The sequence below is a fragment of the Protopterus annectens genome, chromosome 11.part0 (assembly GCF_019279795.1).
Source record: "Protopterus annectens isolate FY-2018-M chromosome 11.part0, PAN1.0, whole genome shotgun sequence".
Taxonomy (NCBI): Eukaryota; Metazoa; Chordata; order Ceratodontiformes; family Protopteridae; genus Protopterus; species Protopterus annectens.
In genome coordinates, this window is record NC_056745.1 from 236,572,469 (window position 1) to 236,589,759 (window position 17,291).

A 17,291-nucleotide genomic window follows, 5' to 3' on the forward strand; every position below is an offset into this window, starting at 1 on the left:
TGCACTATATGTTATCACCCTTTAGATACCAACTCTCAGCTGCCTACTCCCCTCTCTCCCTTCCAAAACCCACTAACACTAACTCTCCCCTAGCTTGAGCTGAAAAACTTTCCCCCTCATAGACAAACTTGTTAGTATTTCTTCTTTTTCTTTCTTCTATCTTTATCACATCTCCAACATTATGTCTACTAAACAAACTGAATGCACATACTGTCATGTGTTACTGCCTGCTATACTTTTTAATTTTATGTCAAACCCACTATGCTTATGTAATTATCTAATGTATGGTCATGCAATCATTTGTTACTATCTGTTATATCTTGTAATTGTATGTCTGAACCACAATGGACATGTAAATATTTTATGTATAGTATTTTTAACAATTGTTCTGGAGCTTTTCTCTTCGGGACTCTGCTGAAAACAGGCAGCTATGACCAGTCGGACCTCCCTGGTAAACAAATGTAAAATAAAATAGAGTATATAATGCCACATTTTTGCATTAGAAGCAGAGTGTTGTTTGATTGTGCCCAATAGCATAAAGACCCCAAATATTTCTGTAACTTAACACCTCTTTGAATAATCAGTAAGTTTAGCAATTCATATGTGCTGAGATAGTTGAAATCAGGACATATACGCATTAAAAATATAGGGTCCCATAACAATGCCTTGAAGATATCCCTTTTGGACTGCTCTAATGGTTGACTATTCCTGTACGTAAGCTGTTTCTTAATCCATTTACATATATTACTGTTTACAACAAAGGTAGCCAAATATTAAGAAAAGGCAATGAGAAAGACACTTCAGTGCTTTGGAATGATGCAGATAAGTGCGTCTACTGCTGTGCTGTGGTCTAGAACATACTGCTATGCGGGGGTCTAGAACATTTTACTGTGCCATGGTCTAGAACATCTATCTCCTTTATATAATTATTCAGCAAGCTGGTAGTATATGGCTTCTGAAACAAAATACATGTTACGTCCTCTGTTGTACTAGATAATAGATCCCTTTCAAAACATTTGCCTGTATTGCATGTCAAACTTGTATGCCTATAGCTATTTTCAGCATTGATATTGTCAGCCTTGGGAGTAGAAGTCAGTCCAAATCTCAAGTAGAAAACAAAGCAGTGACACTAAGCTGAAATAAGTACATTAAACATGGTAAAATGGATATAGTAACTTTGCTAGGAAAATAATCATTTAAGTTGACGGAGCGTGCAGCTGCAGACAGCTGGATTTTACTTAATTTGTTGAAAGGTTCTGTGATAGCCAAGTCACCATCACATTTGTCAATGTCATCTGTTAACAAATTATGTGCATTGTTTATAGCTACAGTAAAAACTACCATGCATCTGCACAGTGGCATTTGTACCAGTAATACTATTACCATGAATAGTAGATATAATGTAGGTCTTGATTCTGGCTATTTACATGCTTGAAGAAAATGTTATCATTGCCAGTCATAAATAATGCTGTTTTTATACCTAAAATGGCATTGGACCTTGCATATCTCTAGTGATTTTTTAATGAAAGAAATTTTCTAAAGACAGACCAGTAATGATGTTTTCATCTAGGGCAGTTCTGAGGGCATAAAGGAATAAAGCCCTGAACAGCTTGACTGTGGAGCTGTTCTGATGTGGCTTTAAGCCTTAGGTGGAAGAGGCAGGCTATGTATCTTGGAGTGGGAGTGTAGTGCACTTAAGTCAATATATGGTGGTAGCCTTCAGTGAGCATGTCCATAGGGGCATGAACTTGCATAAGGGAATATGAAGTTGCCCTTGTGGTGATTACATGTCCCTTGGATGGGGTTTAGCATATATATGAAACTATACCCCGGGGGTCACCCCTGTGTCGCTACTTGACAGAGGCACAGTAAACTAATTTTAATAAGTAAGGGGGTCTTCAATGTGTCACTACTAGACAAAGGCACAGTATTCTAAATTTATTCTATACACCTTAGTACCACTACCTGGGGTGGCGAAAGCCACATCTCTAGGGCTAGGCTTGCAAATGCCACAGGGCAGATAGCCTAGTACTAAACTATGAAACTATATATATATATATATATATATATATATATATATATATATGTATATATCATCCTAAGAATGGCAATGGTGATTGTTCAAGAAGACTTAAAGGATGATGGGTGATTGCTTGTGCACAAAAAATGAGGAAGATCGAGGCACTGTGGTAAAAGCTTACAAATTTAACTGCATAGAATAAAGGTGGCAGAATTTCACTTTTCTGGAAAGAAGATGCTACTAACAAAGGCATAGTATATTAAGAATAGGTGGAAAAGCATAAAAATTAGGAATTATTTCCTCATAGATAGGATAGTAATGTAGGTAATGCTTTCATTAGGTGATTGCAGAGTCAGGACACAGTGACAGAATTCAAAGTATTTAGTCCAGATACAGAATAACCTTAAAAAGATACACCTGAAGACTGTCAGCTTTTACATTTCCAGAAGTATTGGAAGATAAGTTAGTAACTGAACATGTAGAGCTCACTGTAAGGTTATACATTTTGTCATGACAAAGATAAATTAGACACTGTACTGGTAAATGAGTTTGACCTTTGTTGTAATTTTTTTGCACTTTATCTTGCTACTTCTGTTTTTCATAAATGCACTGTCTGAATTTTCAGGTGGTCGTAGGAGATAAGGTGGTTTTAATGCCTGTCAACGCAAGTCAGCCTCTCCACGCCAGTAATATAGAACTGACTGACAACCCTGGCTGCAAAGAGGTGAGTCTGTAAAGTATATTACTGCAAAGAAGTTAATGTAGATTGGATTACGAGTGGTGGTGTCTAATTGTGGTATTTGTCCATTAGGTGAATTCGGTGAATTGTAATACCAGCTGGAAAATAACACTGTTCATGAAATTTAGTGACTATCGGGAAGATGTTTTGAAGGGGGTAAGTACAAATTATTGAAGTTTTTAAGTTTTTAATCCACATATCTAAGACGCACCTCTCCAGATGTGTTTGTGGAGCAAAATGTAAAAGCTCAAAATCCTGTAACAATTTTAGCCCAGATGTGCTGATGTCTGAAAGCTGTGTTGGATGTATTTGTGATTCTCAAGAAATGCATCACTCCAAAACTGTACACTTTTCATAATCTGTATCTTTAGAGGTCTCAGAATGGCAGACGTTATCTAAATCACTTACAAAAGAGAGTGATGGTTGTTCCATACTTGTAAGGTAATTTTGAGATTGTATAATAATAAAAATAATAATAATAATAGTAATAAAACAACTAGGAATCTGGAATATTTCAGTTTTCAGCAGAGGGCATCAAACTAAAAGTAGGTCGGCAATATCATGGTCTGCGGATGGACAGATATATTTTATTTTTTCATCCATCAAGTCATTCCTGGTTGTGTGATAAGTATTTAAAATAAAGAAATGCCATTTATGATGGCACACTGTCTAATCACATAAAAACTCTTTCCTTAAGTAGTCTGGCCTTAACCAGCATGAAGAAGTATGCAAATGAGAACTTTTGTAGTAAAACTCCTTTTTATTTTCCAGACAGGAAATGGACTTCCATTATACTCTATGGCTGTAGCCTTTTTAGCATACCACTTTTGACCGCACCTTAAACATGGCTGCATAGTGTAAAGAGATGGAACCATGACTACAACCAAGATTATCTGAATTTGATGCTGGAGGATGCTTAGTTTTATCAGCTCATCTCTTCTGGGCATGACAGGTTTCTGCTGACATGGGGGGAGTAATGAAATAAATGTACTGAATCTTTGAAAATATGCAGATTTGGTAGTACCACGGCCCTCTGTAAGACAAACAGTTTAGAAAATGGATGAATAGGTGGGATTGTGTGTGGTATGTTGCTTATATCAACAGAATCCCCACAAAGTGGCTGGTAACATTCCATACCAAGCATTTTAAACAGTAGCTAGTTAAGGATGGCTTTGTCAAGTCAGCTAGTAGGTTCCTTATATTTTCTGATCATGTAGCCATTAACCAAAAACTGGGGAGTGCACACTTTCTATTATTATTTCCCTGAACCAGAAGGAGTTTGAGGGGTGCCATGGAGAAGTTAAAAGGTCCTAAGGTGGAGTAGACTCTGCATACCAACCATACCCTTGAAACCCCCGTGTGTCTCTGCATGCATGGCAGTGAAGCATGACCAGAGCATGGAAAGTGACTGATCCACTGATTGAGCACAGCTCTGACATGATAATGCCTGTAAGCTACATGTTGATTCACTGAAAAAGATGTATGGAAAATCTAAAATCATTGTTGATGAAATTTGTTTTTGTTGCAGCTCATAGTATATGATATTTTCTTTTAGTTCTAGGCTTCAGATTTTATTTTTTCCAAAACTGTGCCTATGCCCAGGCATTTATTGCATAGCATTAAACAAAAACAGCCTTGCATGTCCACCCTGTGGTTAATGCCTTTGCTTGCTTTTGTTACATTTTTACAGTAAAGTCATACAGTGATCTTTTATACAGATACAAATGATGATCAGAAACATACCTTATCATGTTGATGAAGAGGATAAGATGACTATATAGGGATGTGGAAAAAAAGATAGGTCATGTATCTGGTGGAAAAGAGTGGGGAAGGCTTGGAAGATGTACAGTACATGGAGGACGGCAGAAGAGCACCAAAGGCAGTGGAAGGCAGTGAAGGCACTGGTAGAAAGGACTTGACAAAGGGGGTCTGGATGGGGAATGAGCTTTTATTAGGTGTATAGCAGAAAGGAAAAGGGAAAGGGGCAGACATATGAAATCATAGATGACTGGTAAGAACTAGAGATATTGAATTAATATTTTGCTACAGTCTTTATGAAGAAAAGTAAGTGGAGGAAGACGTATGGAAAGGAGGGATCCACTGTGAAGAATTAAAATATCATGTTTTGTTTAAGTGACACATGATTATTTGAAATTAAAAAGGTCTAAAACTTTTGGAAGGTCACAAGAAGGGAACTATATGCCTACAAGGCTAACAGAAGCAACAGGAAAAATCATGGGGAGGATCCTGAGGGAAAGGCTGATTTGTTTACTTAGAGGGTACTGGCCTAGAGGACTAAGCAGGTCATTGCAGGGGACCCAAGTTCAAAAAAGAAGCTTGTGTCTATGCACAAACTGGCACGGGAACATGGAAAGAATGATTGCTGCCTGCTTACATATCCTGATAGAAGGAGGATGGCTCTGAAATACCCACAAGGGTGAACATCTAGGTAGAGCACTAGGTTTCAACCCTACAGAACTCAGGCCTATCAAGTTTGCAGTGCTGTGTGCAATCACACTGTGAGCCGAGGGGAGCCCTAGTAGGGCAGCTGTAGTGGAGGTCAGAATAGCTTTTGCAGGAGAGGAGTGGTGCTATGTTGGGGAGAGAGTAGGTCTCCTCACAGGACCAGCAAGGTTGATCTGTTCCCCACCAGCCAAATCTCACCTCATGTGATTGAGCTCATCTAGGATTTTTGGCAAAAGCAAATGAGTCATAGGCCTCTCACCTGTCTGGACATATGGCTCCTGTGACCAGGGAGACAATAGGCCAAACACATGCAGGTGGAGAAGCCAGCAGGCTTGGTCCTGTGGGAGTGCAAAAAAAAAAGTTTCCAGGATAGCAGCCAACACAAGCTCACACTCTGAAGGAGGTCTCACTCTGATCCAGTGTTATGGCTGGTTACAGGAGAACATGACAGAGGGGGATGTAGGTAGACAAGGTATTTGACACAGTCCTGTGGAAGCAGCTGTTAGGAATAATGGAGAGATTGAATTAGGACCAAGACTTAAAAACTGGATTTGATGATGTGGTTAAAGAGTAGGGCACTGAGAGTCATGGTGATGTCAGGAATATGGAGACAGACTAGTGGAGGGCTGCGGGAGTCTGTCCAAAGTCCAGTAATTTCACCATTATTGATTCTGACTGTATGAGATAACAGAGAATAAGAGTGGCATTGTTACTGGTCAGACAAATGTAGATGTAGTAATAGAGTATGGTAAGTGATAAGTAGAAGATGCAATGAAAGATTTTAAAGGTGATCAGGTGTGTAGAAAGGTGGGAGTTAATATTAATTGCAGACAAATGCAATGTGTTGCACTTGGGCCACAACAACCCTGAAGAAAATTATCAGATGAGAGGGAGTGGAACTAATAACCAGCAGAGCAGGAAAAATATCTAGGATTGTTGATCACATCTGGACTGGGCCACCAGGAGCAGAGTATGTACAGTGAGTCCTCAGTGCATAGACCCCGGAAGCAAAGAGGTAATGTACCCACTGTGTTGGGCTTTTCTAGGCTTACACTTTAAGTACATTGTTTCATTCTGTGGGTTGTACAAAAGGGAGTGGAATATCAGGCTGATGGACGATGTTAAGAAAGCCAGCATAGGGGTATGTGAAATGGAAGGAACAAGGATATAATCATAGAAAAGTGTAAAAGCAAATTGCATAGAAACAATACATGCAGAGTAATGTTTTGGAAGAGTAATGTGGTTTAAGGGAGGGCAGGAATTGAATGAGCTATGTAATGTTTGACTGACCGTGACCGTGTTGATGATTATATATGTGATATGTAATGTTTGCATTTGAAAATGTCTGTATGGTTTGTTTTCATTTGTATAAATGTATGATTGCTTATTTCATAAATGATTATTCAATAAAGATTTTCTTGTTTAAAAAAAAGGATATACCCTGGGAGTTACAGGACCTCTATTAATTGTAGGCTGAGACAGAGAGACACAGGAAAACATGACACACAAATGTCAGTGGTATGGTGGGGGTGGGTCATTATGAAGAGGAAGGACAAAATGGATGGCATAGCAACAATTCTTAAAGATCAATTACTCCCTAGATTTCCAAAAGTACTTCAGAGAGGGGCTTGTTATCCCATGGAATGGACTGCCAGAATTTGTGATGGAGAGGAAATCTATACAGGGATTTACAAGTGGGTGTGAAGTATACAAAATGAGGGGAAGGAAAGAACAGAGGGGACTAGAAGGGTCAATACCCTTGAAGGGGAGACTAGAGAGGGTTGCTGCTTTCCTTTGTAACACCCTCTTAAAAATTACTAAATTTCCATCTTTGTCATTTGATTCTGTTATTCTGACAAATCAGTCACAGATGGACATTTTTTCCCTTAGGAGTGCCACTAATATTTACTTCATTTAAGAAATCCTTTTTTTTTCCTGAGGGTAATTATTGTTTGGTTGCACTGGCCTTGTCTCCATTATTAACTAGGTTGTTCTTTTTTTTTTTTTTTTTTTATTTTTATTTTTTTTACACTTTTTTTCTTCACTTTGTTGCACTACTCTGTTACCATACTATACTTGTAAATTATAAAGGGCTCTAATAAGGAGGACTTGGCAGAAGTTTGCAAAGCCCCTCAGTGCAGAAGTAGCTTATCAGCTACTTTGTGTGCTCCTGCATTTGGTACATTCAGTACATTTGCTAGTTACTGATGCTGTTTTTTCATTAATGTAATTTTTTATTAATGTAATTTGTTTTTAGGACTATGATGGTTTGAGTCTTCATTTGTACCACATTTCCTCTGTTGAAAGAGAAGTGATCCAGCTTTGTTAGCATAAACAAATGACACCTTAACTTTGCCTCAGGTGACCTGAGCTAAAAGTTTAGGCACCTATTGGTGGTACTTTTAGGGAAGAATAAGAATGAGGGGGCCCAGCCTGCTCCATGTTCTCAGGGGTGGGAGTTGGTGGGCATGTACTTGGGCATGCTATCCATGGTTGAATGCTTGGTGAAGAGTGAGAATTTCATGGGGAAGTTGCTGCCTACAAGAGGGGCAGGGAGGCTGATTACATCATGTGGAGGCATGAGCTCATATCCCAGTGGCCTAATACACGCCAACCCCTTGGATGCTACAGGCATACATATAAGATGATAAGACTTGCATGCAAAATCTGATCCACCCTCCAAAGTGTTTGTGTGTGTGGGGGGGGGGGGTTCTACCAAGGAATGAATGGCACATGGTACTGCCACTGTAGGGAACAAGTGTGACCATTGGGCAACTGGTACTGATGATCAGTGAAGTAGGCTGGGTTAAAAATACAGAAAAACGAGCCCTGTCCTCTCCAGGGGAAGTATTTGCTCTTCTTATCTTTCATTACTTCCTGGCACATTTCTTTTGTATTGGCTACCTGTTTGCTAGGCTTTCCTGGACTCTCAAATATGCAGACATTGAAAATCCATTGCATGACATGGAAGGAGGATGGATCATAAGGACGCTAGTGAGTTAGGGAATCCCTGCACTTTCCCAATTCTTTTGTCTTTTAATCCATTAGATATATATAAACTTTCTCCTGAGCGAAGCTCTCCTGCTGTTTTGTTACTGATTTAGCCTTTTATGACATTAAACATCTTAAAATGTGTTGCAGGAAAGAAAGTTGCAGCCATTGTTGAAATTGCTGCTGCTAATTAAAATTCCTTTGGGGGAATCTTTTGAGAAATATGGGTTCTGAATAGTCCTGTCATTTTACTTTTTACAAGTCTTTATTAATTCATTCAGGCCAATAACGCCAAACCCTTCTAATTGTAGATATGAGATGTTTCATCCTTTTTATCGTCTTGTCAGTGTAGCGTAAGTGGATAGTTTGGCCTGTAGCTGCAAAATATTATGCCCATAACATTGGGGTGACTGCACAATTTTCCTGTAGTGAACAAAACAATTAAAACATCATGCAAAAACATGAAAAAGACCCTGGCATGCTAGAGACTTTATACCTTAGACCACCTTTGAAAGAGGTTCTTGAAAAATATGCAAATAAACCCGTAAGGACATACAAGTGTTTTAGCTACATGGCTTCATATTGCCCTGACATAAAATATTTATTAAGGCATTCTAGCCAGTAAAGCCAATCCCCACTAGATTGCCCAAAACATCATTACCATTGGCTGCTGTCATTTTCAGTGAACACACTATGACTGTTCACATTCTTAGAGCTTTCTAAAAGTGTACTGAAGTTCATTGTTTCATTTGGGGTAGGGTGGTGCTCCCAGAGTAATAAACTTATCACTACTTTTATATATATATATATATATATATATATATATATATATATATATATATATATATATACAATGGTTTTAGCTCAAGAAACCTTAGCACAAGGGTGCAGACTCCTTTCCTTAAAAATGCAAAGGTTCTCAGGCATTTCTCCAGAACCCAGTGAATAAGACAATGGGTGAAACTCCTGTTATAAGGCCTTCTGTGGTAGGGAGATACAGAGCATGCCAAAACTACAAAATGGCACAGGTTTCAAATCAAGACTTTCTATGTCCAAGAAAAGACAGTTCATGGAGGCCAAAATATCCAAGCACTGAGCTGTTTCACAAGCAGTAGGGACACTGGACAGTGTATATTCTACCACATTTATCTTCCCTTGTGATTTTTTAATAGCATTTTTATTCCACAGCTATACTTTGAGGTAGAGTAGCCTGATCTGATGGTTCGGTACTGTTAATTATTTCACATAATATGTCATCCTGTAATCCACCTTGTTGAATCTTAGTAATCACAATGTTTTCATTATCATTTCTGGGGAAATGTCTATTTGCAGCGCCATACACTGCTTTTCAAGGGTGCTCTTTTCTTCCACATATTGTGTTACGCACAAAACTCTCCTACCATGCGTCTTCCACATATTGTGCTACACACAAAACTCCCCTCCGTGCATTGAGTTTCACTGGTGTCACAACCAAAGTTCTCCCAATTATATGCCAGTCTGTGTCTTACCAGAAGAAGCAGACCATAAGCCTAGTGGGACTAACCCGTCAACAAACATGCACAAAAGCATATTTACATGAATAAATAATATATCAGCCTTCTATTCTCATAATTTTCATCAGTTTTCAGTGTGAGGCTGCTTCTGTGTTCCTGGTGCCATTCTCCCCTCTCGCCAGTTTACCTGCAGTTGCAGAGATATCAGACAAGAGCTCTCTCCTACCACCATTGGTATCCAGTGAGTAAGTGCTGTATCTCTAGCTATAGTTCCCTTTCATTACAAACATTTTCACTAGAATTTCTGGGGGCTTGGCAGACAGCTTCCCAAGCTGGCTCCACCTTTGGAGGCCCCCTCTGGAAATGAAGAAGGAACCCACCTTGTATTCTGATTTGGAAGAGGAGGGCCTGACTTATCCTGACTAAATCCTGTGTGGTGTATTTTTGATGTTGACAAGTCAAATTCCAAGGGGATACCATGCTTGAGATATTTTACTTGGCAAAATTTAACAGTGATACGCATGCTGAACTATATGCACCCAGCTAGATAAATTTATTGTATGAACATCAATTAAGCTCTTTCATTCCAAAGAACTTCATCAGAATCTGTTACGTGCCTTTAAAAGATATTTAAGTCATGAAATCCAATCTTGTGATGAGTTACAACAATCATGTATGATCAATAACATCAAAGTTATATCACGTCATATGTTACCCTAAGAAAAAAATATTAATAAATACAAATATATATTTAATATTAGAAATTATCTTGCATATTTAAAAATACTCAGAGATAATAATACCCAAGTCCCACTTTTAGAAAACATCAAGTAAAAACACTTTACAGTTTGACTAACCGTTACTAATAATGAGCTTGCTATAGAAATAATAAGCCAAATGATCAGAAAAGAACTGCTTTAACAACCGCAGTAATGGTTATTATTGTTATAATTTAGCAGATTAAGAACATTAGTGGTGTAAATGTGGTCATTAAGACTTGGCTCATTCATTGCATTCAATCTAAGCTGCTAAAATGAGCTCACTCAATATTCTAACACAGTCTTCCTTGTTCCACCTCTAGGATCTAATTTAACTTTCTTACAATGAAAAACCATAATGTCTTCAATTGTTTGCACACTAAGGTATGTTTATAAAATTAATTATTTAAATTCCTTCATTTTATATCATGATAATGTTCATAAGTACATTTTTAACTGTCTTTTAGTTTTCCCTACATAAAAACATTTAGACGTTAAACAGGAAGCTAAGTACTCCATCCCATTTATCTGACAGTTATATAGTCCTCACAACACAGTCTGCCACAGTAAGTTCCCTTACTATCCAGGTTGTCCAGGACTATGCAAATGGCAAATTAAATATAATGAAAGATTGATGATAAGCAGTATATTACGTAAGCCTGTACATAATTCATAGGTTTTTACTGACCATTTGACTCGCTGTTTTGCCACACTAGTCAGCTGCTTGAGCAACTATATAGTACAGTTTTGTACCTACAATAAATGTAGATGTTCGAGTATTCACACTGCTGCAGTCATTACACTTGGGTTATCCTGCCATCAGGCAGTCCCGCAGTCGGCCAGAGTTCCAAAGTCTTGGTCCAGCGTCGGTTGCTGTCGGTCCTTCCCTGACGTCAGTGCGCCAGGGGTATATAAGATGCATCCGATGCCATTTTCTTCAGTTTTTCTTGCCCCAGATGTCAGGTGCCCCCAAGTAGGTAGGCAATACATATTGCTAATGAAAATTATACATATAAAATAAAAACAATACCTTCAGATACAAGCAGATACACCACAAAGGTTGTATAGGATAGAAAGGTATAGATAAGTCCAGCTAGTTCAGAGGGGATGGAGGGAGGGTAACCTGGACTGCAGCAGTGTGAACACTCGAACATCTACATTTATGGTAGGTACAAAACTGTACTATGTTCATTGTGTTACACTGCTGCAGTCATTACACTTGGGTAGAATCCCAAAGCTAAGGTTGGGTGGCTGGACTATAAAGAGTTAGGATTGGCTATGAGGCCCTGCAGAACTGCAGTGGCAAATCCTGCTCTGGATTTAGAGTAAAGAGGCCGGTGGTAATGCTTGGTAAAGGTGGGCACTGAACTCCAAGTTGCAGCCTCCAAAATTTCCTTGGTAGGTACTCCTCTGAGAAAGGCTGTTGAAGTGGCTGTTGCCCTGGTGGAATGTGGCCTAATGTTATTTGGGACTGATTTTCCATGCTGTGTGTAGCAGTAACGAATACAGTGTCCTATCCATTTGGATATAGTCTGCTTTGAGATAGCCTTGCCCTGTGATCCTGCAGCATATGCTACAGATAGTTGCTCAGTTTTCCTGAAAGCTTTTGTTTTGTCCAAGTAGAAGCGTAGCTACCTGTGTATGTCCAATAAATGCAGAAGTTTCTCCCCTTTATTCTGGGGGTTTGGATAAAAAGTTGGCAAATGGATGGTTTGGTTAAGAGCCACACTAGATACCACCTTTGGCATAAAGGTAGGGTTTGTCCGTAAAGAAACCCTGTCCTGATGAAAAATTATAAAAGGTTCCACTGCCATTAATGCCTGTAGCTCTGAGACTCTTCGTGCTGAAGTTACTGCCAGGAGCAGAGCTGTTTTCCATGATGAAAATTTTTGATCGGCTGTATTGGCTGGCTCAAAAGGTGGCAGGGTTAGTTTTTCCAAAACGAAATTGAGGTCCCAAGTTGGTGTTGGTGCTCTCCGGGGTGGTCTTATGTTTTTAGCCCCTCTGAGGTGCTGCTTTAGCAAGGGATGAGAGAATAAAGGAGGATCTGTGTTGTAATGTGCTGAAATGGCAGAGGTGTGTATCTTAATTGATGAGAAGGATAGGCCTCTGTCCAGCATCTCAGTTAAGTATTGTAAAATCTGAGGAATGTTTGGAACAAGAGGGTCAAGGCTTGAGCCTGGTTCCAGGCGCAGAATCTCTTCCATTTTTCTGAGTAAGCTTTCCTGGTGCTAGGCCTCCTGGCCACCAAAATGACATCCATAACAGCTTTAGAGAGAGGTGTTGCCTGTTTGACTAATAAATCTGCCATGCAGCCAGGTTTAGGGTTTTGAGCTGACCGTGCAAGATCTAATTGTTTTGTTGAGTCAGAAGGTGTGGAATTTGAGGCAAAATCCATGGTGCGTCTTGAGCTAAGTTCCTTAAGATATAGGGTACCAGTGCTGGTGTGGCCAGTCTGGAGCAATCAGGATCATCTGTGTTTTTTCTTGTCTTTTAGGAGTACCTTTGAAAGAAGAGGCAGTGGCGGGAAGGCATAAACTTTTAGGTTTTTCCAGCTGAACAAAAGAGCATCCACTTTTCATGCTTGTTTGTGATAAGTCCTTGTGCAGAATTTTTGTAGTTGGCAATTCAGTGGGGAGGCAAAAAGATCTATGTCTGGGCATCCTCATTTTTGCGTTACCATGCTGAAGATTTGTGGATTCAATTTCCATTCGTGAGGGTCCGTGATATTTCTGCTTAGATCGTCTGCCAGAGTATTTTTCTTTCCTGGCAGGAATTGCACTTGCAGGTGAACTTGATACGTTAGAGCTGTATTCCACAAGGTCATGGCTTGCCTGCATAGGGGATAAGAATGAGTGTCCCCTTGCTTATGTACCACATTACTGCCCTGGATGTAGAAGGTCCTTGAAAGCTGTTAGGGCATTTTGAACAGCCAACATCTCTTTTTGATTGATGTGAAGATGCATCTGGTCTGTGGTCCACTTGCCCTGAATGCATTTTCCTGCCATGTGTGCTCCTCAGCCGTAATCCGAAGCATCTGTTGTTAGAGTCTGCCTGGCTGTGGGTAGGGTGAAAGGCTGACCCTTGTTTAGGTGACATGCCTGTGCCCACCATCGAAACTCCTGTTGTAGGCAGGGAATCATTGGTATTACTGCTTCTAAACTGTGAGAGTGTTGAGTCCAAACACTTTTTAGGTACCATTTTAATTTCCTCATATGCAGTCTGGCATATGGTATTAGTAGTATGCAGGATGCCATGAATCCCAGGGCCTGCAGAATTTTTCTTGCAGGGAGATGGGACTTTTTTGCCAGTAATTGAAAATATTGAGTTAGTTGAACTTGTTTGTCTGGCATGAGGTAAGCCATCTGGGCCGTTGTATTTAAGCTGGCACCCAGGAATATAATCTGTTGTGAGGGCACTAGTTTTGACTTCTTTTCATTTACTGTGTACCCCAGAGAAATTAACCTTTTTACAAACGCCAGATGTTGTAGAAGAATGTCCTTTGTCTCTGCTTGAATGAGGCAGTCGTCCAGGTATGGGTATATTTTAATTCCTTTTTGTCTGAAAAATGCAATTACTGGTGCCAGGCTCTTTGTGAAGACCCTGGGCGCAGTAGATAAGCCAAAGGGCAGTGCAGAGAATTGGTAGTGCATTGTACCAGCTTTGAATCTGAGATATCTTCTGCAATTTTGTCTGATAGGGACATGCAGGTATACCTCTTTGAGGTCCAGAGTAACAAGCCAAGACTTCTTGCCCAGCATGGGTAGAAGCTGCGGTAATGTCAACATTTTGAATTTCGGAATATCCAGGTAAGTATTTAGAATTGAAAGGTCCAGTATGGGCCTCCGGGCCTTGTCCTTTCTGGGGACCAGGAAGAGTCTTGAGTAAAATCCTTATCCTTGTTCCTGTTGTGGTACTTTTTGAATAGCTCTCATGTCCATGAGGGCTGAAATTTGTTTTTGTGCCTCTTCCCATTGATTTTGTGGCAGGTCTGGCATTCCTTTTAGCCTTGGTAAAGTAGGAAAGTGGAACCTGTAACCTTGAGACACAATATTCAGAACCCATTTGTCTTGGGTGATTGTTTGCCAGTTTTGAGGAAAAAAGTGCTAGTTTTCTCCCTATGGGGGCTTCCAAAAGGGAAGTGTTTGGTGTACGAAGGGGAAAGTCATTGTAACTGTTTCCTGTAAGGTTGAGACTTGTCCTCACCTCCTTTTGGGATTGAGGTGCCCCACTGTCATTGTCTGTTTGAGCCTTGGGGTTGAGATCTGCCTGTTGGGCGTCTGTATCTGCCTCTCTGTGGCCTGCCTGACACTGGAAAGGACCAATTCTTTGTTGGCCAATTTCTGCTAAAACAAGGTGGCTGTACCTGTAAGAAATCCTTGACTGTTTGCATAGATTTAGCTTTATCCTCCATTTTCTTTAACACCTCTTCTGCCTTAACACCAAAGAAGGTATCATGCTGTAAAGGAGCATCCAATAATTTTACCTTAACATGATCAGGTAAACTCTGTTCTTTTAACCAAGCATGTCTTTGAATCACAGAACCTGTAACTGCAGCTCTACAAGAGGCCTCTAAAGAATCAAAACCACATTGCAGAGTATGTTTTCCCACCTGTTCAACTGCGTGCAATAAATCCTGCATTTCTTTACAATCAGGAGCTTCTGAGCTTGCAAGCATTTTCTGTTTTAACTGAGCCATTAAATATTGTTGGTACTTAAGCATGTGAAACTGGCAATTTAAAGCTCTTACTGCTACAGTTGCAGAAGTGTATACTTTCTTCCCCATCTATCCAAAGCTCTGGAGTCTCTGTTAGAGGGTACTGGATTTTTTGCAGTGGAAGCCTTAACCCCTTTTGGACCCTGGAAAATAGTTTCTGGGTCAGCAGAAGGGTTTTTATAAAGAAACTTGTGAGAGTCAGGGACTCTATAATACCTATCAGGCTTGGCTGGTGCAGGGGGCAAAGAATCAGGAGATAAGCTGGATTCAAAGAACACATCATCCACAATATCTAGCACAGGCGGAATAGCCAGGGGCCTGTGCTGAGGCAATAAAAGGAAGTCCCTGAGCCTTTTCTTGGATTCTGAGTAATCTTGACTTTCCCAATGAAAATGCTCCCTCATGGTATGTAAAGTTTCCCCAAAAGAATAATCCTCAGGAGGAGAGGCTGAAGGGATAGATTCTTCAGCATCAGAGTCCTCATAGGGGGGTAGAGAGTATCCCTGGTCTGAAGAGGAATCAGAGGAAATGGAAACCTGATCAGAGGAATAATAGTCTGTATCCTGCCTAGGCCTTTTCTCAGGAGGGGGATGGGAACCCCTGATTAGAGTAATGAGGTCTTCAGCCATTTTGAGCATCTGTTTCTTAGGCATGGAGGACTGTCCAGGAGAATGCTGTACTTGTTTCTTTGTCTTTAATGGTACTTTTTTCTTGGCTGTTGTTTTAATGGTAAGTTGTGAAGGTCTAAAAACACCCTCAGAAGCCGATGCCTGCTCAGCGGCTCCGGACCCATCTGAGGGATTAGTTTCCGTAGTTTCCAGAGGCCTAGTTGTCTCCACTTGGGAGTCGGAGGCGGCCTGTGGCTCTGAGGTAGTGGGTGTCAGAGGCTGCGAAAGCACCTCACTGAGAACCGGCGACTGGCCTAGAAGAGGTTTCATCGTCAGTTTTGGACCTCAGATGCCTGTCTTTATCCTTGTCCTTGCGTTTTTTCGGTATTGCGGTCATCAGTTGATCCGACGGCATAGTATAATTGAACCTTCGGCCAAAGTAGTGCAAAGCAAAATCAAAATGGCTTTTTGTAGTGTGTTTGTTAAATCTAGCACAGAACCAACAACTAGTGACGTCGTGATCAGGGCCTAGGCATGGAATACAGTAAGAGTGGAAGTCCTTATGAGGTATTTGCTTCCCACAAGAAATACAATTATTAACTTTTTCTGACATCGGTCTGAGGCAAGAAAAAAAGTTTCCCCAACGGGGTACTTAGCTTTATTGAAGACTTTGGATCTGAAATTCGACTTCGAAAATCGCAGAAGTCGGCCGACTGGCACTTGCGAACTGCTTCTGCTTTGGGCACCGCGTGGCAAGAAAGACGGAAGAAAATGGCGTCGGATGCATCTTATATACCCCTGGCGCACTGACATCAGGGAAGAAGCAACAGCAACCGACGTCGGACCAAGTCTTTGGAACTCTGGCCGACTGCGGGACCGCCTGACGGCAGGATAACCCAAGTGTAATGACTGTAGCAGTGTAACATGATGAACATCACCCTAATGTTAGTCACAGGGGTAAATCTGACTGTACAAAACATTGTCTTCAGCATCCAGTTTTGGGAATTGTGTATGTTGCAAACCTCTGCCTAGTCACTGCTCATAGTTCTACACTACTGAATCACTACTGAGGCAGTTAGATTACCAGAAGTACTGGCCACATCTTTCTGTGACCATTTAAACTAGTCTGATTCAGAACATCCTTTGCACCAGCCTGCAGTACAACATTCGGTGCAAGATATTTACTGATATAACAGTTGTTCTCAGTATTTCTACTAACTGGAATTCGAATGACAATTCTTTGCCAGTTTCTGAATTATAAAACTCTGAAGAATCCTACAGTAGCTGCCATCTCGCAGTTTGCATGCTTGCTTTTTAGAAGAAGTCATTCATTTTCTGGAGCGATTGAAGTGCTTCTTGTTTCTGAGTGTTAGTTTGATCGACAGAAAATGAGCATGATACAGCTATAACTGTTTTGTATTGTTACGGTGTAGCATTTTACCTACATTTTGTTTTTTCACTTCAGTACAAAACAGTTGTAGCTGCGTCATGCTCATTTT

The 17,291-nt window shown here is 40.3% G+C and overlaps 1 protein-coding gene across 2 annotated transcripts in view; it reads left to right on the forward strand.

Moving 5' to 3' along the window:
- The window catches only part of ITPR2 (inositol 1,4,5-trisphosphate receptor type 2), a 2,416,542-nt gene that overhangs the window by 691,470 nt on the left and 1,707,781 nt on the right, over nt 1–17,291 (forward strand). For both annotated transcript variants that reach the window (XM_044087657.1, XM_044087658.1), the window contains exons 6-7: nt 2,646–2,744; nt 2,832–2,915. In XM_044087657.1, the coding sequence (XP_043943592.1) occupies nt 2,646–2,744; nt 2,832–2,915 (183 nt within the window). The remainder of the gene's footprint in view (nt 1–2,645; nt 2,745–2,831; nt 2,916–17,291) is intronic.